We start from the raw sequence: 23,445 nt of genomic DNA, 5'->3' as shown, positions 1-23,445 counted from the left end.
GCAGTCCTGTGAGAGCACAAAGAAGACAAAGGTTGCAGTGGCAACACACCAAACGCTCCAGCTGAGCGGTAGATAATATGTTCATCTTCTTTGTGTGAAAGAGGACCCAAGTACTCCAGTTTCTCTCACAAAAGGACCTGAGCTGCAGTCCTGTGAGAGCACTCTCATGGCAATGCTTCTCTGCCATTCAAAAATTAGAAGAACTTAGAAGCTTCTCTACAGTAAATGAAGATTCCAAAAGTTGAGGAAAATTTACTAACACTCCATCACTTAAGGATCACAAGCAAGTTGCAACAAAGTTCCTACCAAATGGGCAGCACCAACGCCATATTTCTTCCACCATGACACAAGCTCAAGTTGGCACTCTCGTAGGCGAGCAGTGGGGGACCCAAAGTGTTTTCATGTGCTATTCCGAAAGTGTAAGCGCTCCTACTCTAGTATCCTCAACTGCTGCACATCTCCACCAGTCAAATCATCGATGTACTCTCTCCAGCCATCCTCCAACTCCTCACATAAGACTTGCTTGTCATTTCTCCATAGAGGATGGAGGATGTGTGCAACAGCATTAATTGGTCTATGAAACCAATCCCATCGAGTGAGCCACACATTGCGAAGATCTGTCACCCTAATTGATTCATTAAAACACTATACATAAAACACTAAAATTCGTTAGGGATGCTATGCATAAATGATACAACTTCTAAGTCAATGCAGTAATGTACTTACTCCTCTTCTTCCAAGCCTTGTGCCTTATTAATGCATTCACCGATCTTGTCCATATACTCATACAATAAGCCAAGTGTGTGCCCTCCATATACCGGTGATGCGTAAGACACTGTAGAACGGCTGTAGAATCCTCACCCAACACTTCAGCCTTCTTTCAAAAGGCTTCATCTCCCATTATATTGGTTTCAAACTTCACATATTTGGTCCTTCATTCTTTTACCTCATTCATCTCAAACCATGCGCGTGAAACAACTGTGCGTAAGAGTCCTCTACATGCACATTCAGTGGATTGGGAGTTCAGCCCATTTCAAGACTCATGAGAAAATGGGGCAAAGGCGGGTGTAGAAGAGGGGACAAATCACAAAAGGCGGGAGCAGAGCTGCAGATGGCAGAGGCGGGAGCAGAGAGTGGAGACTCGGGAGGCAACTTGCCAAGCGGGAGCACTGAGCAGAATGATTAAGTGGCCTGTGGGAGTAGTAGAGAGGCGGGAGCACGTTGCTGCTTGCAGTAGATAGGTGGGAGAAGGCTCACACCGCGAAGCAAAGGGTACAGCTTGTAGGAGGGCAGAGACTGAAGCAGCACTGCCAGCAAGCGGGAGCAGGCTGCACGCGAAGCAGAGGGAGCAGGCTGCAGGCTAGAGCAGAGGGTAGGAGCAAGCCTGGAGCAGCAGGCGGGAGCAGAGATAGTAGCAAGCGGGAGCAGAGCAGCGGGCAGAACCAGAGCAACAGGGAGCGGCAGCTACGTGGACGGTGGAGGGCGGCGGCGGCGGCGGCGGCGGCGGCAGCAAGATCGAAGAAGCGTACAATCGAAAAAGTACATGCGACGACATGATATCCAAGGGTTTTTTTCATTTGAAAAAGTACATGCGACGCATGATATCCAAGGGTTTTTTCATTTGAAAAAATCACCTTAAAAAAAACACGTACCCAAATAAAAAACGTTTCAAAATATATACGTTTTTTATTCCTTCAAAAAAACACGTTTTTTAACAACTATGCCCCCCACCATAGCACGATGCAACATCTCCTCTAAGGACGCCTCGTCTCTAAAAGCAATGAGGCCCCCCTAAGCCCTAAATGTTCCATGAGACAATCCTCATATCAATCTCTGTGTGAGGCAGAACTACCAGAACCACCCTCCACTCGAAGAGTCTTGGGCGCAGACGAGGAATAGTCACAATCTATCCTGGTGCGGAGTCATGCCAACAAGTGGACATGGATCTTGCCCTCCATGTACTGCCACTCTGCCCCGAGCGTGAGAGTATGCATATTCCGTGTCCATCGATCACAATGGAGGTATCTGTGTAAGAAGGGGGGAAAGGTACTGTGACAGAGGTATGCATGAACACAAAAAGCAGCACCTCCAGGCTAGAGGTCACCATCTCCCCTCCTTGGTCTCTATGGACAGATCCACCAAGCTCCATCCTAGCCAAAGGCCATAGATGAGTAAGAACATCAGTGATCCCGGAGATCCTGCAGATGATGCGATAGCTCAACTGCCTGATCTTGTATGGTAGCAGACACCAACTCTGGATCCCACTCTGTACCGAGGGTTGCGCTCAAGGGGAAAGAGAAGATCATCGTGCCATTCTCTAGCGTAGAGGGTCTGGAATGGTGGAAGACCACACATACCCGAATAGGGGCTATGGTCTCCTCGAACCTGTCTGTCCCTTCTTGCACCGAAAGACATCGAAAGAAACTATAATCCACAGGTTGCCCCAAGATCCTTGGGGGGCCACCTAGGGACTCAGGTGGGAGAGCCCTCACTTGTGAGGCCGCAATGGTCATCTCCACCGGCTCTGAGAGAAACAATGAATCAAGTGGCGAACGGTACTCATCCTATGTCTCCTCTCTGGGGTCGGGGGTTGCAGGGGGGCGACCGGAATGCTCTGGAGAGGCGGAGGGGGGAGGGATCATAGCCACGAAGAAAGAGGAAGGGGCAAATGGACTGACTGCGGGAAGAGTTGGAGGCGAGGATGGGGGAGGGGGAGGAGGCGAGGGGGAGTGGGAGTGGGAGTGGGAGTGGGAGGGCGAAGAGGCTAGAGAGGGATGCTGCTGAGAGATATCCATCGGAGAGGAAGGCTGCTAGGGAAGGCTCAACAAAGCAAGGGATGGGTCTACCCCACTGGGCACCACTGAAGGCTAGAGGAGAAGTCGCGAGGAATCAGCCGCCACCTCGGGGGGGCGGGGGGCCCTCTCCGTGACTAAAGGGAGCCCGCCATTTGCGGGTGGGTGCTCTGATAAGTGCTCGAAACGGTTCTCTGACAAAACCAAATCCTTCTGCATGTTGACAGCCTGGCGTGCACGGCAGCGACGCTCGGCTCTGGTCCTCGACTGGCGACCAGGACGACAGGGGCCAACCGTCTGCCATTCTTCGGCTGATGGGTCATCCATGGTCGGAACTTGGTGCTCCATGGCCTAGGAACCTGCTCCTCCCTTGGCTCCCTGATGAGGATCTGAGTGGGAAGTAGAAGGGGGAACCACCACGGACAGTCGCCTAGTTTGACACACCGAGGGCAGACTCTGGCCAGATGACCCATTTGTCTGTAAATAAAGCATTAGCGTGGAAGGCTTGAATACTCCACTCGTTGCATAATGGGATCGCCCTGAAGACTGGGAATAGATATCATGTGAGGCACAGAATCCAACAAGGCAATACAAATGCGAAGAGATGGAATCTCCACTACTCGTGCAAGGGCCCGAAGCAGTGCGGGGGGATTCCATCACTGTCCCGATATGGCACCACCAACAATCACTGGGAGAAGAAGGTATTCCTTTTCCTGAGGCCTGGAAAGCAGACTGTCACAGGAAAGCCTGACACTCCTAAAGGGTCAGGTGCCACGTCGAAGCCATGCCACCACCATGCAACGAAGGCAAAAAAATTTAGAAAAAAATAGATTTTTACAAGAAATCGAACGGTCACAGGCGCCTAAACGGACACACCACATGTCGGACAACAAACCCGAATATTCCAAAATTTTAAAAAAAAACATGTATAATTTTTCACGAATTTTCAAAAGTTTTTTGGAAATTTAATTGTACCCTGAACGTACGAGAATACGAACGGACACAAATTTCGAAATCCGAACAATCGTTTCAGAATACGGACAACCAATGGTCGGAAAAAATGAAAGGACATGAAACTCCCGAAATTTCAAGGGTCAAAAAAATTTTTGTGCCGAAAGCCTAAAGGTTTCAAGATGATTTTTTTTTTAAATCATGAAAATGATTTTTAAAAAATTAAAGCTTTGATTTAAAACTTTTTTTTAACGAATTATTGTGAGGAGGAGCGTAGAAGTTTTTCAAAAATTTAATTGTACCCTGAACGCACAAGAATACGAACAAACACAAATTTCAGAACCCAAACAATCATTCCAAAATGCGGACAGCCAACAATCGGGAAAAATGAAAGGACATGAAACTCCCGAAATTTGAATGGTCGAAAAAAATTTGCACCCGAAAGGCTAAAGGTTTCAAAATGACTTTTTTTTTCATGAAAATGATTTTTAAAAAATTAAACCTTTTCAAGGCTTTGATTTAAAGCTTTTTTTTTAACGAATTATTGTGGGAGAGAGCATAGGCTACCGCCGGCTGGAGAAAAAAAAAGTGTCCCCCTTACCAACAGGCGGTTGTGCGCGCGCGAATCTCTGAGGACGAGGAGGAGAAGAAAACGCTTCTCTTTTCCCTCCACTTCTCCACCTCATCATCCTCTTCATCTATTTCCCTCATCTCCTTCCTCTCTTCCTCTATTAAACGGAGTGGTTAATCACTAATTATGTCATTAGAGATTAATTAACACACCCACAAGAAACTCGTAAAAATGCATTTAAAATGTCTATTTTATTATAAAAATGCTCTTAAAAAGTCTTAATTAATTAGAATATTTCCTAAAAAATATAGATATGTAGAGAATCCCTTCTACCAAAAAATACCCACAATAGCATGTATAGTATTTTGATTTCAAAAATCCATAAAATACTTATTTTATCATATAAATAGAGAAAAATAATATTTTCACGCGAAATTTCTTGCATCATTGATACGTCCGTCCAAGTCGAGAAGTACCGCATTCCAACTGCCATGTTGACGTTCCAACGCATCAGACACCAAGTCTAACCCTTGTTCCACTGAAGCATGTTCCCATGCTCCCATGCTCACATGCCTAGGGTGGGTTAGCCTCCTAGTATATGCACATAATATGATGTGCACATAATAGTAGACCTGACACCATGATAAGTGTCCGATATTGCAAATGGATGTATAGTCAACAATTCTAAAGGATCATCTCAAGGTGGAGATTTATGTGACATGGGCACCCGAGTTTGAGATCCTCAATTCAAAAAACAAAGTGTTTGTACAAAGTGTGTAAAGTCAAGCATGCATTGTATGGGCAGAAATAGACCCCTGGGACATGCCTTCTTTGCAAGTATTAGTCTTTATAAAATCCCGTTAGATGCAAATTTATATATTTTCTCTAAGTGGATACATGATCATTGTTCTTTAGGTGGACCTCATTATGATGGGGAAACCAAAAAGAGAGGAGATTCCGCCAAACAAAAAATGTTGAGTTCAAAGTTTGAAATGATAGACCTTGGGCTTGTGCATTCTTGTTTAGGGATTGAGTTCTAGCATGAGTCAGATGGAACTTTCAGTTCTCAACAAAAGTTTGCAAGAAACGTTCTGAAGGCAATTGACATGGAAGATGCTTCTCCACTTGTGGATATAAAGTACACGAAGTCAATGCAAAGTTTGTATATTTAAGTGCAATACATGGCTTGACATCAGCTTTGCAAATGGTATCCTTGGCAGTTTCTCTAATCAATCCCAAGATAACCATTGGGGAAGGCAAGGTGTGGATGTTAAAGCCAATCAAAGGAACCATTAGGTATGGCATCACTTACATATCGAGCAATACCTAGATTGAATTTTGTCACTCAGATTGGGAAGAAGATTATGATAGAAGAAAAAACTGTTTCTGATTATTGTTTTCTTATTAAGTGTGGAACAACAACCTGAATCAACAAGAAGCAACCTACAGTGACACTTTCTTCTACAAAAGGCTGAGTACAAGGCAACATGCTTTGCTTCACGTGTGGTTGAGAAGGATTTTAGGAGTCATAGGTGTTTCTCAAAAGAGAGTGACAGTGTTCCTGCGCAACAATTAGAGATGCATGGCAATTGCCAAGAACCTTTCTCGATGAATAAACATGCAAAGAAGTACATAAGAGCGTTAAAGCTTGTCATCATGAGTGGGAATAGGCAAGGAAAGTTTAAAACATTTCGACCCTAAAAAATAAGTCATGGTTAGAATCGTTGATAAGAGGGAAGGGGGGGACGGCAAGGAAAGTTTAAAACATTTCAACCCTAAAAAATAAGTCACGGTTGGAATCGTTGAGAAAAAAACTGAAAGAGCCTTGAAGACTAAAAATTAAAGTATCTAAGAAAAGAATGTGTGGATGAAAATGTATCTAAGAAAAGAAAGTATCTAAGAAAAGAATGTGTGGATGAAAATGTGTGTGGTGTAGACAAGTATGAGTGTAACAATTGAGTCGGTGTGTTGTTACTGATTTTCAGAAGCATACATTAGCAACTGAAAAGATTGATCAAGAATACATGCACCTACGAAGAAGAACTCAACAAGCACATACTCACCATCTAGATCGTCATCCTTATGAATGAGTTAATGCCCTCCTCTCTGTGGATATCTTATCCCCTCTCGCCTTGGTCTTGCTACAAAGATATTCCCTCTCACCTTCATTATTGGCCTAGAGGGTGGACCATTGCTCACAACCTACAAGGTTAATAATGCCACATGCTCTAGTTCAGGTTGTCTGTGCCTTGGGTTTAAGAGGCACATCAACTACTCGTCAATCTATTGTGGCAAGGACAACTCTAACGTATTTCAGTGGGACCTTGGAGAGTGGCATTTGATTGAAACACCGGTAATCTTGATCATCAAGGTACCCATAGCCGTTGTCTCTTCATCACTAGAAAAACTCTCTAGGAGCACTTCGATAAACAAAAAACTGAGATCAGAAGAGAAAAGTTAAAACTTTTAACAAAACTTTGCGTATCAAACAAATGCCTCTTGGACTATAGCCCAAATGTAACAACGCTCATACCTCCCAAAGTGAAGAATCTGAGTTCAAATCTACTTAAATGGCAATTTATGTCAGTACCCTCTCAGTGCTCACATAGGGAAAAAACAAAACATTGTCCAAATGTCCTGCAGACTGCATGTTGTCTGCACAGTTATGGTTGCATGGCTGTCTAGATTACAAAGACCCTACTGTCACTTAAACCTATTGCGATCATGAGGTGCACTGTAGTCAATGTCGGATCCAACTGGAATGATACCAGAGGGGTTGATGGAAGGCATACCATAGTAACATTTCTTTATGTGATGCATGTTCACAGTATCAGAGAGTCCGGGAATCTGGTAGATATCCTTGGTATAGTTGAACAAGTTTGGATACTCTCTGATGAGTTTCTTGTTGCATTTGAAATGAACTGTATACACCTGCTTAGGCAACAATTATTAAACATCATGCAAAGGAACTGTACAAAGAACACCACCAGAGAGTTGAGGGATGATTTGCTAGCATGTCTGCAGTGAAATATTACCTCATCGAATCTGATCAATGTGACAAAAAGCCTTATGTCTGACTCAGTCAAAACATTTCCGCACATGTACCTCTGAGTCCCCAGTTTTTCTTCACACCTATCAAGTGCGGTGAATAATTCTTCGACAGCCTGGGCCAAGTCCAGAATTGATTGTAATTACTACAAAAAAGGTCCTCAAAGATTAAAACTAGAATTGGCTGTAGCCACTAAGAAAAAATATCCTTAAAGATCAAAAATTGAAGGCATATCAATTGGCTCGCTAAGAAGGGCAATATAGATGAAGCCTATAAATGCTAAAAGAAATGATGACTAGAGGTCCGAGGATGCCTGCCTGACACAACCACCTACAGCGTTTTGACCCACCGGAGCATCCATGGTTCAACTGTACCCCAGTGGCATATAATTTCAGTACTCACTCTCCGTTTACTCTAGGTTGGTGAATATGGCATTGCCCTTTCCAGTTTAGTGCAGATAATACAGAAGGGATGCTATCCTAATACAATCACTTACAATATAAAAATTGTGGCTTGTTCGGAAGGGCAATGCAAACAAGCCCTAGAACTGCTCGCAGCTATTCATTTGGGTCAACCTGGCACCCATGAAAGCTAGAGGGTTCCAGGTCATCAAAGCTAGAGCGTGCTAGGTTGACCCAAAAGCATTTAAGAGCATAATGTGTGCCCTACTCTAGGCAAGATAGGCGCAATGAATGATGAAGTAAGGAATGGCCAGTGGAAGGAGCTAAGGGTGACCGGTCACTGGCGGCAGCCAGGATCCCTTTTCGGGAAACCTGACTGACCCTCGGCCATTCAGGACCATCATGGTTGGGCTGGGTTTGATATTGACAGGCAATGCTGATTCTGAGGATGCAAGCGACAGGCATTGAGCATTCTGAGCATGAAAGTGTTGGGCAAGGGAACCAGAAGACAACGCATTGGAAAGCCAGCACCCGTCGGTGTCCCTGAGTGATACCTAAATCTGCACATAGCTGGCTATCACCAGCTTCTTCCAGACATAGGAAGCCAGCACCCGTCGATGCCCCTGAGTGATACCTAGATCTGAAAACCCACCCAGGAGGACACATATCATACTACTCCAACCCAGACGGCTGTACCAACTAGTCTGCCTCTGCTGCATGCATGGAAGCCTTGCTGTACTGATCCACAGCCCTAAGCTTGATTAAGAACAAGATGCTGATTAAACATTATTAAGACAGAGGAGAGATGAAATTCGTCGCAGTTGCATAACAAACTATTCGTTGCTAATCACACTTAGCCAACTTTAATCACTGCTGAATTTTGAAGCAAACCACTCAGAATTTTCAGCAATCACTGGAGAGAGAGAGAAGAAATGAAGAGAGAAAGCCGACACAGCATAGACCAACAATAGCCGGGCCCCTTCACAAGAATATAGATTATTCCTCCAGAATTTTTTTTACAAAGTATATTGGCTGATTAAATTCAGTATGGTATCACCATCAAACAAGATTGAAAACAAACGTTTTGGAATCTCTTAATTTGTACGTCACGGCTTACCATACACGCACAAGAGTTGGAGAAACTCACCCGTCTGTGTGCCACCCCAATCGCCTTCCAATGGGTTACACAAGCGGCTGTCTTCTTGTGTTTTAGATGCACACAAGAGTATAGTCCTTCGAAGAAGAATTCAGCTAGCTTTTCTCCAAGGGCTTTGAAACACTTTCCCGCATACACTTGGGCAACCCCTCCACCACGAAGTGATGGTCTTCTCTTTTGCAAAAGAACCTCCACACTTGATAGAGTAGCTTTAGCCTCCTTGTCTTCTTGCTCTCAAGCTGTAAGTGTTGTTTCTCTCTCACAAAATGATTATGAAGTTCTTGCCTCTCCTCTCACATGTGTATAATGAGGGTAGCTAGCCTCTTTTTATAGTGAAGTTCTTTCCCCTCTTCAAAAATAGAAAGAGATAGTCTAAAAGTGCATCTCCCTCTTGAAAATAGAAAGAGATGGTTTCTAAAAGTGCATCTCCTTTTTGAAAATAGAAAGAATGAGTGTGCATGAGAAACTTTTTTAATAGTTCTCTCCTCAAAATAGAAAGAGATAGTCTACTTTTCTCTTTTTAAATAGAAAGCCATGGTTTTTCACAAGTAACTTTCCCCCTTCAAGAAATAGAAAGAGATGCTGATAACTAAACTTCTAAAACGAGTTTGCATGTTTAGCTGATGGAAAAGTTGCTAAGCTGGCACGGGCAAGCAGATTCGGTGCCATGTCATCTTTTTTTTTTGCTTTGGAGTTTTCGACCGTTCTGATTCTAATTCCGACCTCCGTTTTCCCAAAAGATGAAGGGAAATCCCTTAAATCAGATTTCAATCCTAAAAGTTAGTATATCTTTAAAATTTGTTGAAATTTAGGTGATAAGAATACTTAACCTCCTGCAAAATACGAGAAACTAGATCAACAACCAGTAACATGCAGACATTTGATGCTTAAGGATGAATGCCTGCGTGTTCACACATTCCCAAAACAGTATTCGATGCAAGTTCATCAAGCAACTTAATGTGTATGTGCCTAAGGTGAATACCATCCGTTCAATACACTTTGTATCCATCTATACTCTCCCCCATAAAGGTAAGAGTGCATAATCCATCATGCTTTATAAAGCATGTCTCATCACACTTACCCACTTAGGGATAGAAGTATGTCCATGGCCAATCATACTTCCCCTCTCAGGATGGAAGCATGTCCAATCATACTTCCCCACTTAGGGATGGAAGCACGTCCATTCATGTGTTCCTCCAGAATAAGAACTCATGTCTAATCATGAAGCCTGCCGTGCTAAGTCAAACAACATGTCCAAGTTATATTTATCTTCAAGATTCTTGATACAAGATTCCATGTACATGGTTAGGGTTTCTAACAAAAACACGTGGGTGACAAGAGAAGAAGAGAGAGAGAGTTGGTGTCAGGTTTTATTGTATTATATAGTGCAAAAAGGTGACTGAAATGCTGTCCATCTGCTAGGCTATTGTAAGGGTGACATCTAGCCTTCTTCTACATGCTTCTACTTCTTCAATGCTGTAAATGATGAATTATGCTGAATGAATCATGCCAATGATTGGCTCATGCTTGTATATATGCTTAGAGGAGCTGGTTGGCCAGCTCTTTTGGATCGTAGGGAACGCACCCTTAGAATTAGGTTAGTTCTTGAGTGGTTGATTAGATGCAGGGATCCTGCCAACAAAGACAACACTTGGGAGAATGTTGCTTCACTCAAATGCCAGTATCCAGATTTTGTCTCCTAACCTTACTCTCATTAGCAGGGGGAGGGGGAGAATGTTATGTCCCGTGCTTGGACATAACCAAGCTAGTGATAAGAGACCGGTCGGACACAATTCTTTTAGTAGTATGAACTAATTATTGGGCTGTATATCGGGATTGTGACTCATTTGTATGGGAGTTGATGTGTGGAAGTCTACTATGGGAGAGGGGTATGAGGAAGTGATCTCTGGAGAATGTTGTGTCTTCTGAGGAGCTCATACAAAGACTCAAATTATTCCACAAAGGTTGAGACAAAGGAGCATTACATATGTTGTTGCCCAGTATACTATGAGATCTGCGAGAGGTTTCCCTGTCTATTCCATGAGGGATTTGGTCCACTTTCCAAGGTCATTGATTTCCCAGACCACCGCTGCCTAGGGCTCTTCCTCCTTCAGCTCTACAAACACAGAGACACTTCTTGGTGGAAGAGCTTCGATCCCAGCCACTCGACCCCTCCCTCAACAACCAACCATCACCAGCTTCTTCCGGACCTAGGAGGACGAGGACATCCATACAATGGATCTCGTGGACCCACCTTGCCCGAGAGAAGTTACCTCAGACTAGGCTTCAGCATTCCAACGTGCCCCCCCCCACCCCCCCGGCGGGGCCCCCCGGGGGTCAACCAAAATCCCCTCATCAACTCTAGATACAAGACATGCTCCATCGCCATCATGTTCGTTGTATTCCATGATGCGATTTCCATGGACAGTTTTGTATCACTCCTATGAGAGTTTTTTGGTTTGTTCTATTTTATTTTCCGTTCCATGATGAGATATGCCATGGACGTTATTGTATCACTCTAACCTCCTAGGCCCATTGGGTCTTTAGTAGATTCTTACTCTCTCTCTCTCTCTCTCTCTCTCATTGGGCCTTTTGCGAGGACCGAGACCTCACTATGAACCTTGGAAAGACCAAGGTCATGATCTTTAACACCTCCTCACAATGGATAAGTAGATCTGCAGTACAGTTTACATACAGTGGAGAGCCTATGGAGTATGTTACCTCATATGTATACCTTGGGATCACTTTTGCTGGACCTCAGTTCTAGATGCGGCAGGCGGCCAAAGCTAGACTGATGAGGTAATATGCAGCCCTTGGCTCGCTAGAGAGGCAATGTTCACAGATACAATTTCAAGAGCCGAGGACAAAGCTTTGGCTATTTGATACTCTAGTTACACTTGCACTACTGTATGGTGCCGCCATATGGGGTCCTAGCTTATACCACAGGAGGAGACAGAGGAGAAAGTCGGCAGAGACATACAGAGGAGGTCTATGATGGGTGGAAGCCGATGGAGAGACCCCTAGTGGCGATGATCTCACGCATGACTAGGAGTAAGCCATCAGTGCCACACGAGATTGTGCGGGCAGAGACGGGGGCTACACCGATAGTGACGGAGCCTCTATTCCAGACAGTGACGTACTGGCACAGGCTATGGGAAATTCCACTTGATAGATACCCCCGGCTAGCCCTGGAGTCCTCGAGACAGTTCACACTTGAGGGAGATACAGAGTGCTGGTGTGCATAAGTAGGCACTTGGTTTGGCATGCACGATATGCGAATGGAGGCACTCCCCCCGTTCCAGCACAGCATAGAGGTAAAGGCCCCGTCATTTGCTCTCAGCAGCACATAGCGAAACAAGGTTATCAGGAAGGACATTGTCAGACTGGGTACTCAAAGGACATGGAGTTCACCTAGTCGTCCACTGGGGACGAAGATGGCCTTCTATAGAGATCACCTACTATGCCTAACAGAGGATGGGTTCATCATCCGCCCACGCTACATGGACACACACCTATCCTTTGGGGTGAGATGTGCGATCGACCAGACCCGCACAAAGGTCCCACCAGCTGAGAGTGGAGATTGCCACATATGGGCCTAGGGCGGCCGCACCAGAGGACAAGATATGCCAGCTCTATCATAGAGAGCCCGAGACAGAGGATCATTACATATGCCGATGCCCAGTATACTATGAGATTCGGGGGAGGTTCCATTGCCTCTTCCGAGCTAGGTTCGGCCACTTTCCAGGATCATGGGCTTCCCGGATCAGAGATGCCTTGGACTTTTTCTTCTAGAGCTCCATAGACACAGGAGTCCTTAGTGAGATCCAGATCAGCTGTACTTGCTTGAGGACGAGAACAAAGAGCTCTCACGGACTTCTTCCATACCAGTATTCTGAGGGCCGATCCACCCATCATACCCAGACCACAAGCTATTGCAGGAGCTCAGCCGAGAGGTGTGACACTCGACAGAGCCACTAAGTTATGCAGAGCTCGACGCCCCAGACCCCATAGCCCTCGCCCACGGCCACGCCACCATAGGAGGAACCGGGCCATCATCTCCCATCATCGCAGAACCTTCTCGCGCCAACTCAGTTTTACCACCTTAAGCACCTTGTCACACCGGCCCATGAGGGATGTATTAGGGTGATATGAGAGCTCTCTGCTCATGTACTTAGATCAGATTTTATAGTTCTAGATTTTTGTTATCTTTCTTTATTACTGTTTTGTACCCAAGATGATGTACCTCATGGATATGATGTAACCTTTTGGTCTCATAGGTCATTTTGGCCTTTTGAAGACGTTAATACAACTTTCTTTTTTTCTTTCTTCTCTCTCTCTCTCTCTCTCTCTCTCGTGATGAGCCCATGCCGTGAAGCTACACACACACACTTTTTTTTTTAGTAAAACCAGTAATTGTTATATTTTCATAAAGTCAATATACAAGACATTAGACTCCAAAGGAGAGCCTAATGTAGTTTTGATGTAAGCTACACACACACACACACACACACACACACACAAGCAGCTCACCTCATAGATGTAGATGTAGATGGCATGGACACACCAACTACATGATGTACACATGCCCCAAGGCCCAAAGCCTTGGGGCTTTGGCTTATGGTCTTTTGAAGCAGAGTCACACGGGGACGCGAGGACGGGGACGGCCGGGGACCCGGGGGGGGGGGGGGGGGGGGGGGGGGGGCGCAGGGGACGCGATGCAGACTGGGGACGCATGAAGTCGTCTCGGGGACGCGTTCCCGAAACGCGGGACGGGCAGGGGACGCGGTGAGGGGACGCCTCCAACGGCCAGAAACAAGCAGAAAACGGGCAGAAACGGGCAGATTTCCAGCTATAAAAGAAGGCACACTTTAGGACTTTAATCCACACTCAAGTTTGAAGCTTCAAGCCTCATTGCTCAAGCCTCAAGCTTCCAAAGTTCCAAGTTTCATTGTCCAAGCCTCAAGGCCCAAGTGGCAAGTTAGCCCTCTCTCTCTCTCTATACTATCTACATTGTGCCAACTTCCAAGCCATCTCTCTCTAGCCCCAGAGTATAGCCGCACTAGAGGTACACTGATTGATCGGGCTATAGAGCTGGGACGGTCCAAGCGCCCCAAGATGAGAGGCCCATCTCGACACCGGCGGAGACTACAACAGAGGATCAGGACCATACTAGCACGGCATGGGAGACGTCCAGTCAGAGTTGGAGGACATTGAGGATATCCGCCATCGACCGATGAGAGACTTCTTTGGATAGTGATGTGTATGATGCTTACCTTTGTTGCTAGAGTTTTCCTCCCAGATGTTATCCATTAGGAGCTCCTAGTACCGTACTTTTCCTCATAGTTATTTCAGTTTCAGGTAGTTGTTTTTAGCTTTTCTTACACAGACATTGTATCAGATCCACCAATTGTTGTAACCTTTTTGGTCTCATAGGTCATTTTGGCCTTTTGAAGACGTTAATATATCATTTCATTTCTCTCTCTCTCTCTCTCTCTCTCTCTCTCTCTCTCTCTCTCTCCAAGTTCCATGATCCATCCCTCTTGAGACTTGCAAGCCTCAAGAGTCAAGTGGCAACTTGCAACTCTCTATTGCACCCTTCTTCCCTCTCTCTCACACTATCATCATTCATGGCATCTCAAGGTGAAGGCGCCGCCGCCACATCTTCCGTTGCGGGCTCTTCACGAAGGAGGCCGACGGTGCACACATGGTCATGGTGGGATGAGGTCCACTACACTAGTCGTGGAGTGGGCGGTGGTTCCAGGGCATGGAATTGCAAGCTTTGTTCCTACAAGAGAAGTGGCGGCGCCAACAAAGTGCGAGCTCACTTTTTGCACGAGGCCGGTCATCAAGTGCAATTTTGCGCACGCATTACTCCTGAGAAGCGAGCGGAGCTTCTTGAGAAGCTCAAGGTTTATGAGGCGGCCGAGGCGGCAAAGAGAGGGCGACATGTTGCCGTTGATCCTCATGATGTGGTGAGAGCACGAGAGCAACCGACGCGAATGGAGGTGGAGAGGAACCCAAATCTTGCTTCAAGCTCTCAACCATTCAAGTCCACTACATCCACATCGGGTGCCTCCATTCCCATCCGCCGTCAATCCACTCTTAACGAGAATTGGAACCCAAAATTGAAGGATGAGGTGGATAGGTCGGTGGCTAGGTTCTTCTACCACGACCACATTGCGTTTCAAGCGGCACGGTGAGAGTCGAGACTCAATTCTCTTCACTCTTTTTTTTTTAAATGTCTCATGCTTCAAAGCATTTGTCATATTGCCAAAAAAAACTAACATGCTACATGGTTTTCCTTACTTGAAATAGGTCTCCTTACTTCCGTGAGATGGCCACAAAGATCGGGGCATATGGCCCCTCTTATGTGCCACCTTCATCGGAAAAGATTCGCACCACTTTGCTTGATAGGGAGAAGTTGGCCGTTGAGCACGCGGCGACGGATACAAAGGCAACGTGGGAGACTAACGGAGTCTCTCTCATTGTAGACGGATGGAGTGACGCGCGCAAGCGCTCCATCCATGGAGTGGTGGCCTACTCAAGGGGCAAAGTGTACTTCATCGAGTCACATGATGCGAGTGGCACTGGGAAGGCCGTGGATGTGCTTGCCGCGGAATGGGCGTTCACGATCGAGGTCATTGGGCCGGAGCTTGTGGTCGGCATGGTGGCGGATAGAGAGGCGTCAAATAGAGCAGCCGGGACCATTATTGAGTCAATGTATCCATCCATCACAGTTTCTTTTTGCATGGCCCATTGTCTCAACAACCTCCTCAAAGACATAGGTGCCTTGCCATGGATTGCACCCACCATTGAGGAGGCTAACCAGCTTGTATCCTTTGTCCTCAACCACCAAAGGCTGCGACATGAGTTCTCTAAAAGGAGCACTCTTTCCCTCCTCAAGTATTCTGAGACAAGGTTTGCATACAACTTCCTCATGCTAGGCCGCTTGTCTACATGTGGCGGAGCCGTAAGAGGGCTTTTCCTTAGTGATGAATTTTCTGCCATGCCGCAGTCAAAATCGGCAACAGGGAGAACGTGCCGAGATCGCGCCGACGATGCCGCTTGGTGGGAGAAGGTGAAGACACTCGACGCCTTGGTCAAGCCTATTGTTCACCTTCTACGAGTCATTGACGGCCGTGAACCATGTATCAGCAAGGTCTATGAGGCCATGGATCGCATGATCGAGTCACTCCAGCAGCTTGTGCCAGACAGGGCCGAGTTTGAGGAGATCCATTCACTATGTGAGTCCAGGTGGAACTCCTACTACTCCCCTCTTCATGCGGCTGCCTTTGTGGTTGATCCAAAGTTCCAGGGCAGAAAGCAAGAGGCCGACAAGGAAGTAAGCAGGGGATGGCGGATCATTTTGGAGCGCTTAGAGCCCGACCCTACCATCAGGCGGAAGATCAGAGACCAGCTATCTCAGTACAGGACGTGGCAGGGATCTTTTGGATGTTTAGATGCACAGCTTGACCGCCTCAAGATTGGGTCTCCTCTTTGGTGGGAGGATTACGGATCAGATGGGTCGGAGTTGCAGCGCTTGGCTATTCGCATCCTTAGCCAGGCTGTGAGCTCTAGTTGCTTGGAGCAACTTTGGAGCGTTTACAGTCACATTGCCTCTAAGAAGAGGAACCGCCTTGAAGTGCAAAGGGCAAGTGATTTGGTTTTTGTGAGCGCTAACTTGCGCATGCTATGTGCGACAGCAACGGGGAAGGAGGATTCCTTCACCGAATGGGAGATGGCACAGCAGGATCCTGCAGCTCAGGAGCACCTTGAGGAGGTAGAGGAGGAGCTACAACCTGAGGGGGAGGAGGAGGCTTCAAATGGCATCGACGACTTCGACTTCCAAGCCTCCCACGAGGCTAGCACTTCAAGAGCTTGAGGCTTGACTCTTGAGCCTTGAGCCATCTCACCTTTTTTGTGCCCACTGCCAATGGCCATGATCTATTGTGATCTATCATCTATGATCTATCTAGTATCTCTATTTTGTACCCACTCTTTTTTGTAACCCTCACTGCCCATGAGGCATGTACTTATCTCTTTGTATCTATCAGACTATCAGTCACATAATCAATGTGCCATCGATGTTTTATTAGCGCATTTTGCTCAAAATGACTCTTGTTTTTTTGTATATTCAGTGTAAAATTTTGTTCAAAGTGTGTCTCTATATGTATGTCATGCATACAACTCCTAAATTGCTTTTAAAAAAGAGGTTTTTTTTTGCCGTTCCCGACCCCGTCCCCGGGACGGCACTTCCCCGTCCCCATCCCCCGTCCCCCGTCCCCATGTGACTCTGTTTTGAAGACGTTTATTTGTGTGCACAAGCAGCTCACCTCATAGATGTAGATGTAGATGGCATGGACACACCAACTACATGATGTACACATGCCCCAAGGCCAAAAGCCTTGGGGCTTTGCCGTCGTGGTGGGAGAGGTCGAGGATGAGGCCGTGCTCAGATAGCTCAGCAACACAAGCCTCTTGCACATGATGATGATGATCCCTTAGATGAGGGGCCCATAGATACGAGTGACACCATTCCTGCAATGTCGGTGGTCAGAGAGCCTAACTATGACTCGGATGGCAACACGGATGGAGATGTGGTTTAGATGAGTAGCTAGATGCTACTATAGTTTATAGTTACTAGTTTTTTTTTTTGTGACTAGCCTCTAGGAATCATCATTCATGTATTATTGTTAACATATGTCTACAATCTTATGATTTCAGATTTATCATTTATCCATGATCCATCTCACTTTCAATTATGTTCATTGTTTAATTATTTTATTTGATTATTGATATTTGCATTTGCCATTGTCACTTGTGACTTGTAAGTTACTAAGTTGTAAGTTGTGCAAAATTGAAATTAAAGGTTGTATAGTATTAGTAAGTGCTTTAATGTTCATTGATGAATCTTCAAACTTCATATTTCAAAAGTTTATAAGTATATATATATATATATATATATATATATATATATATATATATATATATATATATCGGGGGGGCAATGTTCACTACGTTTGGAATCTTTTCAACACGTTTTCCAAACGTACTGTACGTATCGTTCACTACGTTTGGAACCACCTTGATGCATGCAAACATAAATGCATGTGCACATGTAATGGACAAAATCTCCCTTTCATGAAACTTATACAAGAATTTCTTGTCGAGCACAAAACTGGCGCGACAGAAATGTGAAGTCCTGGTTTTCCTATGAAGTGACAGTCCCATAGGCAAAACATAAGTCCTGGCACGAGCCTTCCTATGGAGTGACAATCCCATAGACAAAGTCCGCACAAATATCACAGTCCTACCATGGAGTGACAATCCCACAGACAAAGTCCGCACAAATATCACAGTCCTACCATGGAGTGACAATCCCATGGATAAGACGCAATCTTGGTCATACACAGGTGGCAGCAAACAGGCTCCCGTCCATATGGCACAATACTGGTCACACACGGGTGGCACAAAACTGGTTTCCGTCCATGTGACACCAAATGACTGACCCTTTCACATGGGTCACTGGCCTGGCCACATGTGAACATGGTACAAATCTGGCCGCTCTATGGAGTGACAATCCCATAGAAGCGGCTCAAGAAATGGAGATGGACGAAATGGTGACACATACGGTGTACAGTTTCTATCTCTCTCTCTCTCTCTCTCAAATCTCTTAAAGATTGAAGTCATAAAAGTGGATTGCTTAACTCGCGAAACTTAGGATACAGAAGGTGGTGTGAGAATTTGTGTGACAAGATCCTTAATTATGAATACTTCCGCTGCGTGTTACATTGGTATCAGATTCAGCTTGTCCACACACCACATCCTAGCGTGAGGGCATCCTTGGATGGTCAGATTGTGTTCCAGTACGACCACCGACTTCAGCATCATGTCTACAGAGGAGAGTACCCATCAGCTGGAAGAAGTCTCCCCCGAAGGAGACATTGCTCTTCCGACTACCGCAGACACCATAGCTCCCTAGAGCTCAGAACCAACTTCTCATGGAGCGTCTCCAACTCTTGGAGGCAACAGCAGCACGTCCTCCTCCGCCTCCAACAACCCCCGACTACATCTCCCTCTTCTTTGAGATGGAACAACAAAGAAGAGAAGACGAGTTTCGACGGAGAGAGGAAAAAGCAAAAGCTGAAGCAAGAAAGCAACAAGAAAAAGCAGATAGACGGGACTATGAGGAAGCCCAACGTAGAATCGAAGAAGATCGGTGTCAAGCTAAACTCACCGCTCGGGAGCACCAACGAGAGCTCGATCAAGAACATATGTTACTCGAGCCCCAAAGGGGGAAGGAGGCCGTGTATCTTAGATATCAGCACACCTCTTCAGTTTTCCCAACCTTAGGTGCCACCAGCCCACGACATCGACTACCATCATTCGAACCAAATTTTAGTAAGTATGATGGTAAGTGTGATCATTTGCAGTTAATCAGTTCATTCATCAATTTACTGCTCATTTTCCATTAGGTAGGATTACAGATCCTCAAGACAGAGTCCACGTAGTGGCTCCCCACCTTACGGGTGAAGCAGTCACTTGGTGGCAGCATTGGTCTAGTCTTCATACAAACCAAACCACAAGTGTCATAGCTTTTAGCTAGGATACATTTGTTCATGACCTAAAGACCACATTTCTCTCGCCCCAATATATGACTGGCCTAGCATATGAGTTTTATGGACTCAAACAGAACGGGTCACCAGTGCTTCAGTTTTCCAGAAAGGTTAAAACTTTAGCACAAAAGTTAGGGATATCTGAGCAGGCCAAGATGGATCAATTCATTCGTGGATTAGATCCCAACATCCAGTTCACAGTTCACAACTTTAAACCCAATACATATGACTGGGCTTTGACTCTTGCTCAAAATGAAGAAATGAAGATGAACGGAGGCAAGCCCAAGCAGTCATCACAGTCGAGTACCAAACCCCAGCAGCAGCGATCTGCTGCACAACCATGGAAAGGTAATGCATCTTCTAAAGATGCTAAGAAGGACGGCAGTAATAGCCCTAGTTCAGGGAGTAAGAAGAATAAAGACTCCAAGCCTAAGAAAACCCCCAAGGAAAAGATTAAAGCAAGCATCATTCGATGTTATCTTCCTCCAGAGTAGCAAAGGAAATACTATTCAGTAAACAGATGCTTTTTCTGTCATACCATAGAGCATGGTAAGAAGGATTGCCACAAATGGCAAGCAGAGCAAGCCACCAAAGCTCCTTCTGCCACAGTTGCCACAACATCTCCAGCTCCTCCAGCCCCGCCTACTACCACAAATGCAATTCAGCTTTTACCTTCTATGCATCCTATGCCAACCGTGGTATTTAATGCTAAGTAGGAGGGTGAGAGCGATGCTGCAGAGAAAAGCCTCATCCAAGCTTATGGCTCTGCCAAGGGCCGGCAGTTTGTAGTCCTGTTTGACATGGACAGTTCTAAGGACGCCATCTCCTCCCAGTTGGCTAACAAGATGAGCTGCACATTAGTGCCATATCATTTGGATGTGGACGAGTTCACACCTGGTCTCCACACCCACATATCTCAAAAGGCACAGCAGTTTGCTTTGAAGTTTAAAAGGCCTCATTCCAATGAGATTTCATTGTCTCACCTCTTTTGGGGTGTGACATGATCTTAGGGATCCAATGGTTTCGTCAATATGAGCCTATTCCCGATTGGGGACAAGACACTTTTACTATCTGTAAAGGTTTTCCCGAGCCCGTCATGATTCATGGGGATAGAAGCATTCTTGGCATCCCATTGATTTCGCACCTCTAGGTCCGACGAGCTATCCGCAAGGGAGCGGAAGAGGCACTACTTTATGTTCGTGCTCAGATAGCCTCTACCTCATCGGTAGCACCTATCTCATCTTCAGTCCCACAGTTAGCAGACCTCCTTTCCAGACATCCGGACATTATGCTTAGGGACAATCTTCCGCCCAGTCTCCCTCCATCACGTCCTAAGCACCATCATATCAATTTGGTCCCTAGATCAGAACCTCCTAGCAGGTTCCCCTTTAAGGAAATCATTGACCAAAGCACAAGAAGCTTATAGCAAACAGGCAAATAAGTCTAGACGAGATGTTCACTTCAAGGAAGGGGATTGGGTCTATCTGCACATCATGAAACAGAGATTGAAACAAGTGAGCAAACGTTGTCCCAAGCTTTCTTTCCGTAGTTTTGGACCTTTCCCAATAGTTAAAAAGATAAGTGATGTCTCCATGAAGCTGAAGTTGCCTAACAGTTGGACAATGTATGATGTTTTCCATGTTTCTTGGCTAAAACCATATGTTGGACCAGAAGTGTTTGATGTTTCAGATAAACAGCAGCCAGACGTGGTACACGAAGCAGAAGTCATCGAGCCTAAGCAAATCCTTCTTCATCGTTGGAAGCATGGTTCTGATCGACGGATACGTCAGTTCTATACGAAGTTCCGAGATCGAGGTACCCACGAAGCCGTTTGGCTAGACAAGGAGTTCTTTCAGATTGAAAGTACCCCCAGTTGTTGGCGGACTACTTGGAAGCCATAAACCTGCCGCGCCAAGCTAAGCAGGAAGGAATGTCACATGCACTCTGCACTGTAGTGCATGATGACAAGATGGCTCATCATCATCAATGCAACATTGTACATTATTAGTACCCTTTAGGATGATATTTGTCGTACGCTGTGATCCCATTGTAATCCTCGATCCAAGATGAGTCAGGCACGAGCTACGTAGGTCATTCCTCAGCCTTAGACAGTCAGCCAATCAGTCCAAGTCCCTTAACCCATGTCACATGCACTGTGCAACATTTGCACATTATTAGAACCCAGTAGGAAGATATTTGTCGTACGCCGTGACCCCATTGTATATCCTCGTTCCAGGATAAGTTAGGCACGAGCTACGTAGGTCATTCCTCAGCCTTAGCGGGTCAGTCAATCAGTCAGGTCCCTTAACCCACTTGGAGAGAGTCATTCATGCATGTAGAGTCAGTAGAAGCCTTAGGGTTTGCATCAAAAAGCACTCTGCATCCTGCATAATATGCATTCATATGCTTGTGCATCATTTAGAACATCCCAGAAGCCTTAGGGAATTTACTAGGATTTATCTGGTATTTTTTCCATATTTTATGGTATTTATTTCGCATTTAATGTCATTTATAAACATAAACTTTATTAAATAAATGACCGGCCAACTTGACCGGCCCCTAGTTAGTATAAATAGGCTTGCATAGGGCTTAGACATTCATTCAGTCTTCAAAAGCCAGGTGCCTCTCATCCTCAGCCTTAGGAGCATCCATGCCTGCAGCCATAGACTCATCCAACACCTTGGAGCTTCTGCGTTTGCTTCTCCAGTCCCTTGAGAACCTGCGTTTCTGCTTCAGTCAGCCCTAGCAATCCAACGCAACAGTATAGCATCCCTTGTACTCCAACGCAGCAGATTCAACAGTGCCACACAGCAGTCCCTTCAGACCATAGGCGCAGCCATTTGTACGCTAACCCAGCAGTTCTGTCCTTTCATCCTACAGGCGCTTGCATACAGCACTCTTTCAGGCCCCAGTTCAGTAGGTACCCTCTGCGTTTGAGCATAGATCACCACCAGCAGGTATTCAGGTCAATTCAGTCCTGCGTTTGCAGTTCTACAGCAGTTTACCTTGTGTATTCAGCCCTACAGCAGTGCCTCCGCCCTCTGTGCATCATCCATACATGCTACAGTATCTAGTGAAGGTAACATATCATTCATAAGCATTTTCAGCATATTTACATAGCTTAGAGCAGTCCACCACAATCCTTTCTCAGCCTCAGGTGTGCAGCCCTTCCTCATGCCCTTGGGAAGAGTGCATAGGCTCAAGATCAGTTCATTGAGGTGTTTCTACAGCCATGTACAGTTCAGCCACTCTAAAGTAATAAAGCAAATACTATCTCGTTATCGGGATAGGGGGCCCTTCAGTGGGTAATTCGGGACCCAATCTGGTGTACAGTTCTCATATATCTCTCTCTCATCTCTTTAAAGTTTGAAGTATTAAAGTGGATTGCTAAACTCACGAAACTCAGGATACAGAAGACGGTGTGAGCATTTGTGTGACAGGATCTTCCCATACAAAAACTTCCGCTGCATATTACAACCCACTTGAAGAGATGCATTCATGCATGTAGAGTCAGTAGAAACCTTAGGGTTTGCATTAGAAAGCACTCTGCATATTGCATATCATTCATCCATTGCATATAGATCATTGCAGAAGCCTTCAAATAACATCTAGTATTTATTAGTATTTATCTGGCATTTTTTCCATAATTTTCAGTATTTAATACCATTTATTTATCATGAACAAGTCGTGTAGAGCATTTAGTGTCCAATCGGCCAGCCCTTCAGCCAACAAACCAGCACTTAGAAGAGGTTTTCTTGCAAAGAAACCTCCACAGGCTTTTGCAAGGCTTTGGGTGCAGAAATTTTGGGCATTTTTTGGGCATTTTGGCACTGTGTGAGCCACTTTTGTTGCTCTACTCAGTCAGTGGTGCATTGCTTTGCACATTCAGAGGATTGAGAGTGCAAGCAT

General features: G+C 45.5%; 1 protein-coding gene across 1 annotated transcript in view; it reads right to left on the bottom strand.

Moving 5' to 3' along the window:
- Positions 1 to 6,764: 6,764 nt before the first annotated feature.
- Positions 6,765 to 23,445, bottom strand: part of LOC147615956 (uncharacterized) — a 56,923-nt gene continuing 40,242 nt past the window's right edge. Inside the window, exons 4-5 of the mRNA XM_086778588.1 lie at positions 7,350 to 7,478; positions 6,765 to 7,245 (exon numbers count right to left, since the gene is read on the bottom strand). Of these exons, the coding sequence (XP_086634714.1) occupies positions 7,018 to 7,245; positions 7,350 to 7,478 (357 nt within the window). The 3' untranslated portion in view covers positions 6,765 to 7,017. The remainder of the gene's footprint in view (positions 7,246 to 7,349; positions 7,479 to 23,445) is intronic.

Source organism: Cibotium barometz, chromosome 39, assembly GCF_041138505.1.
Source record: "Cibotium barometz isolate CiBa-2024 chromosome 39, ASM4113850v1, whole genome shotgun sequence".
NCBI classification, from domain to species: domain Eukaryota; kingdom Viridiplantae; phylum Streptophyta; class Polypodiopsida; order Cyatheales; family Cibotiaceae; genus Cibotium; species Cibotium barometz.
This window is presented reverse-complemented; position numbering and strand designations above follow the sequence as displayed.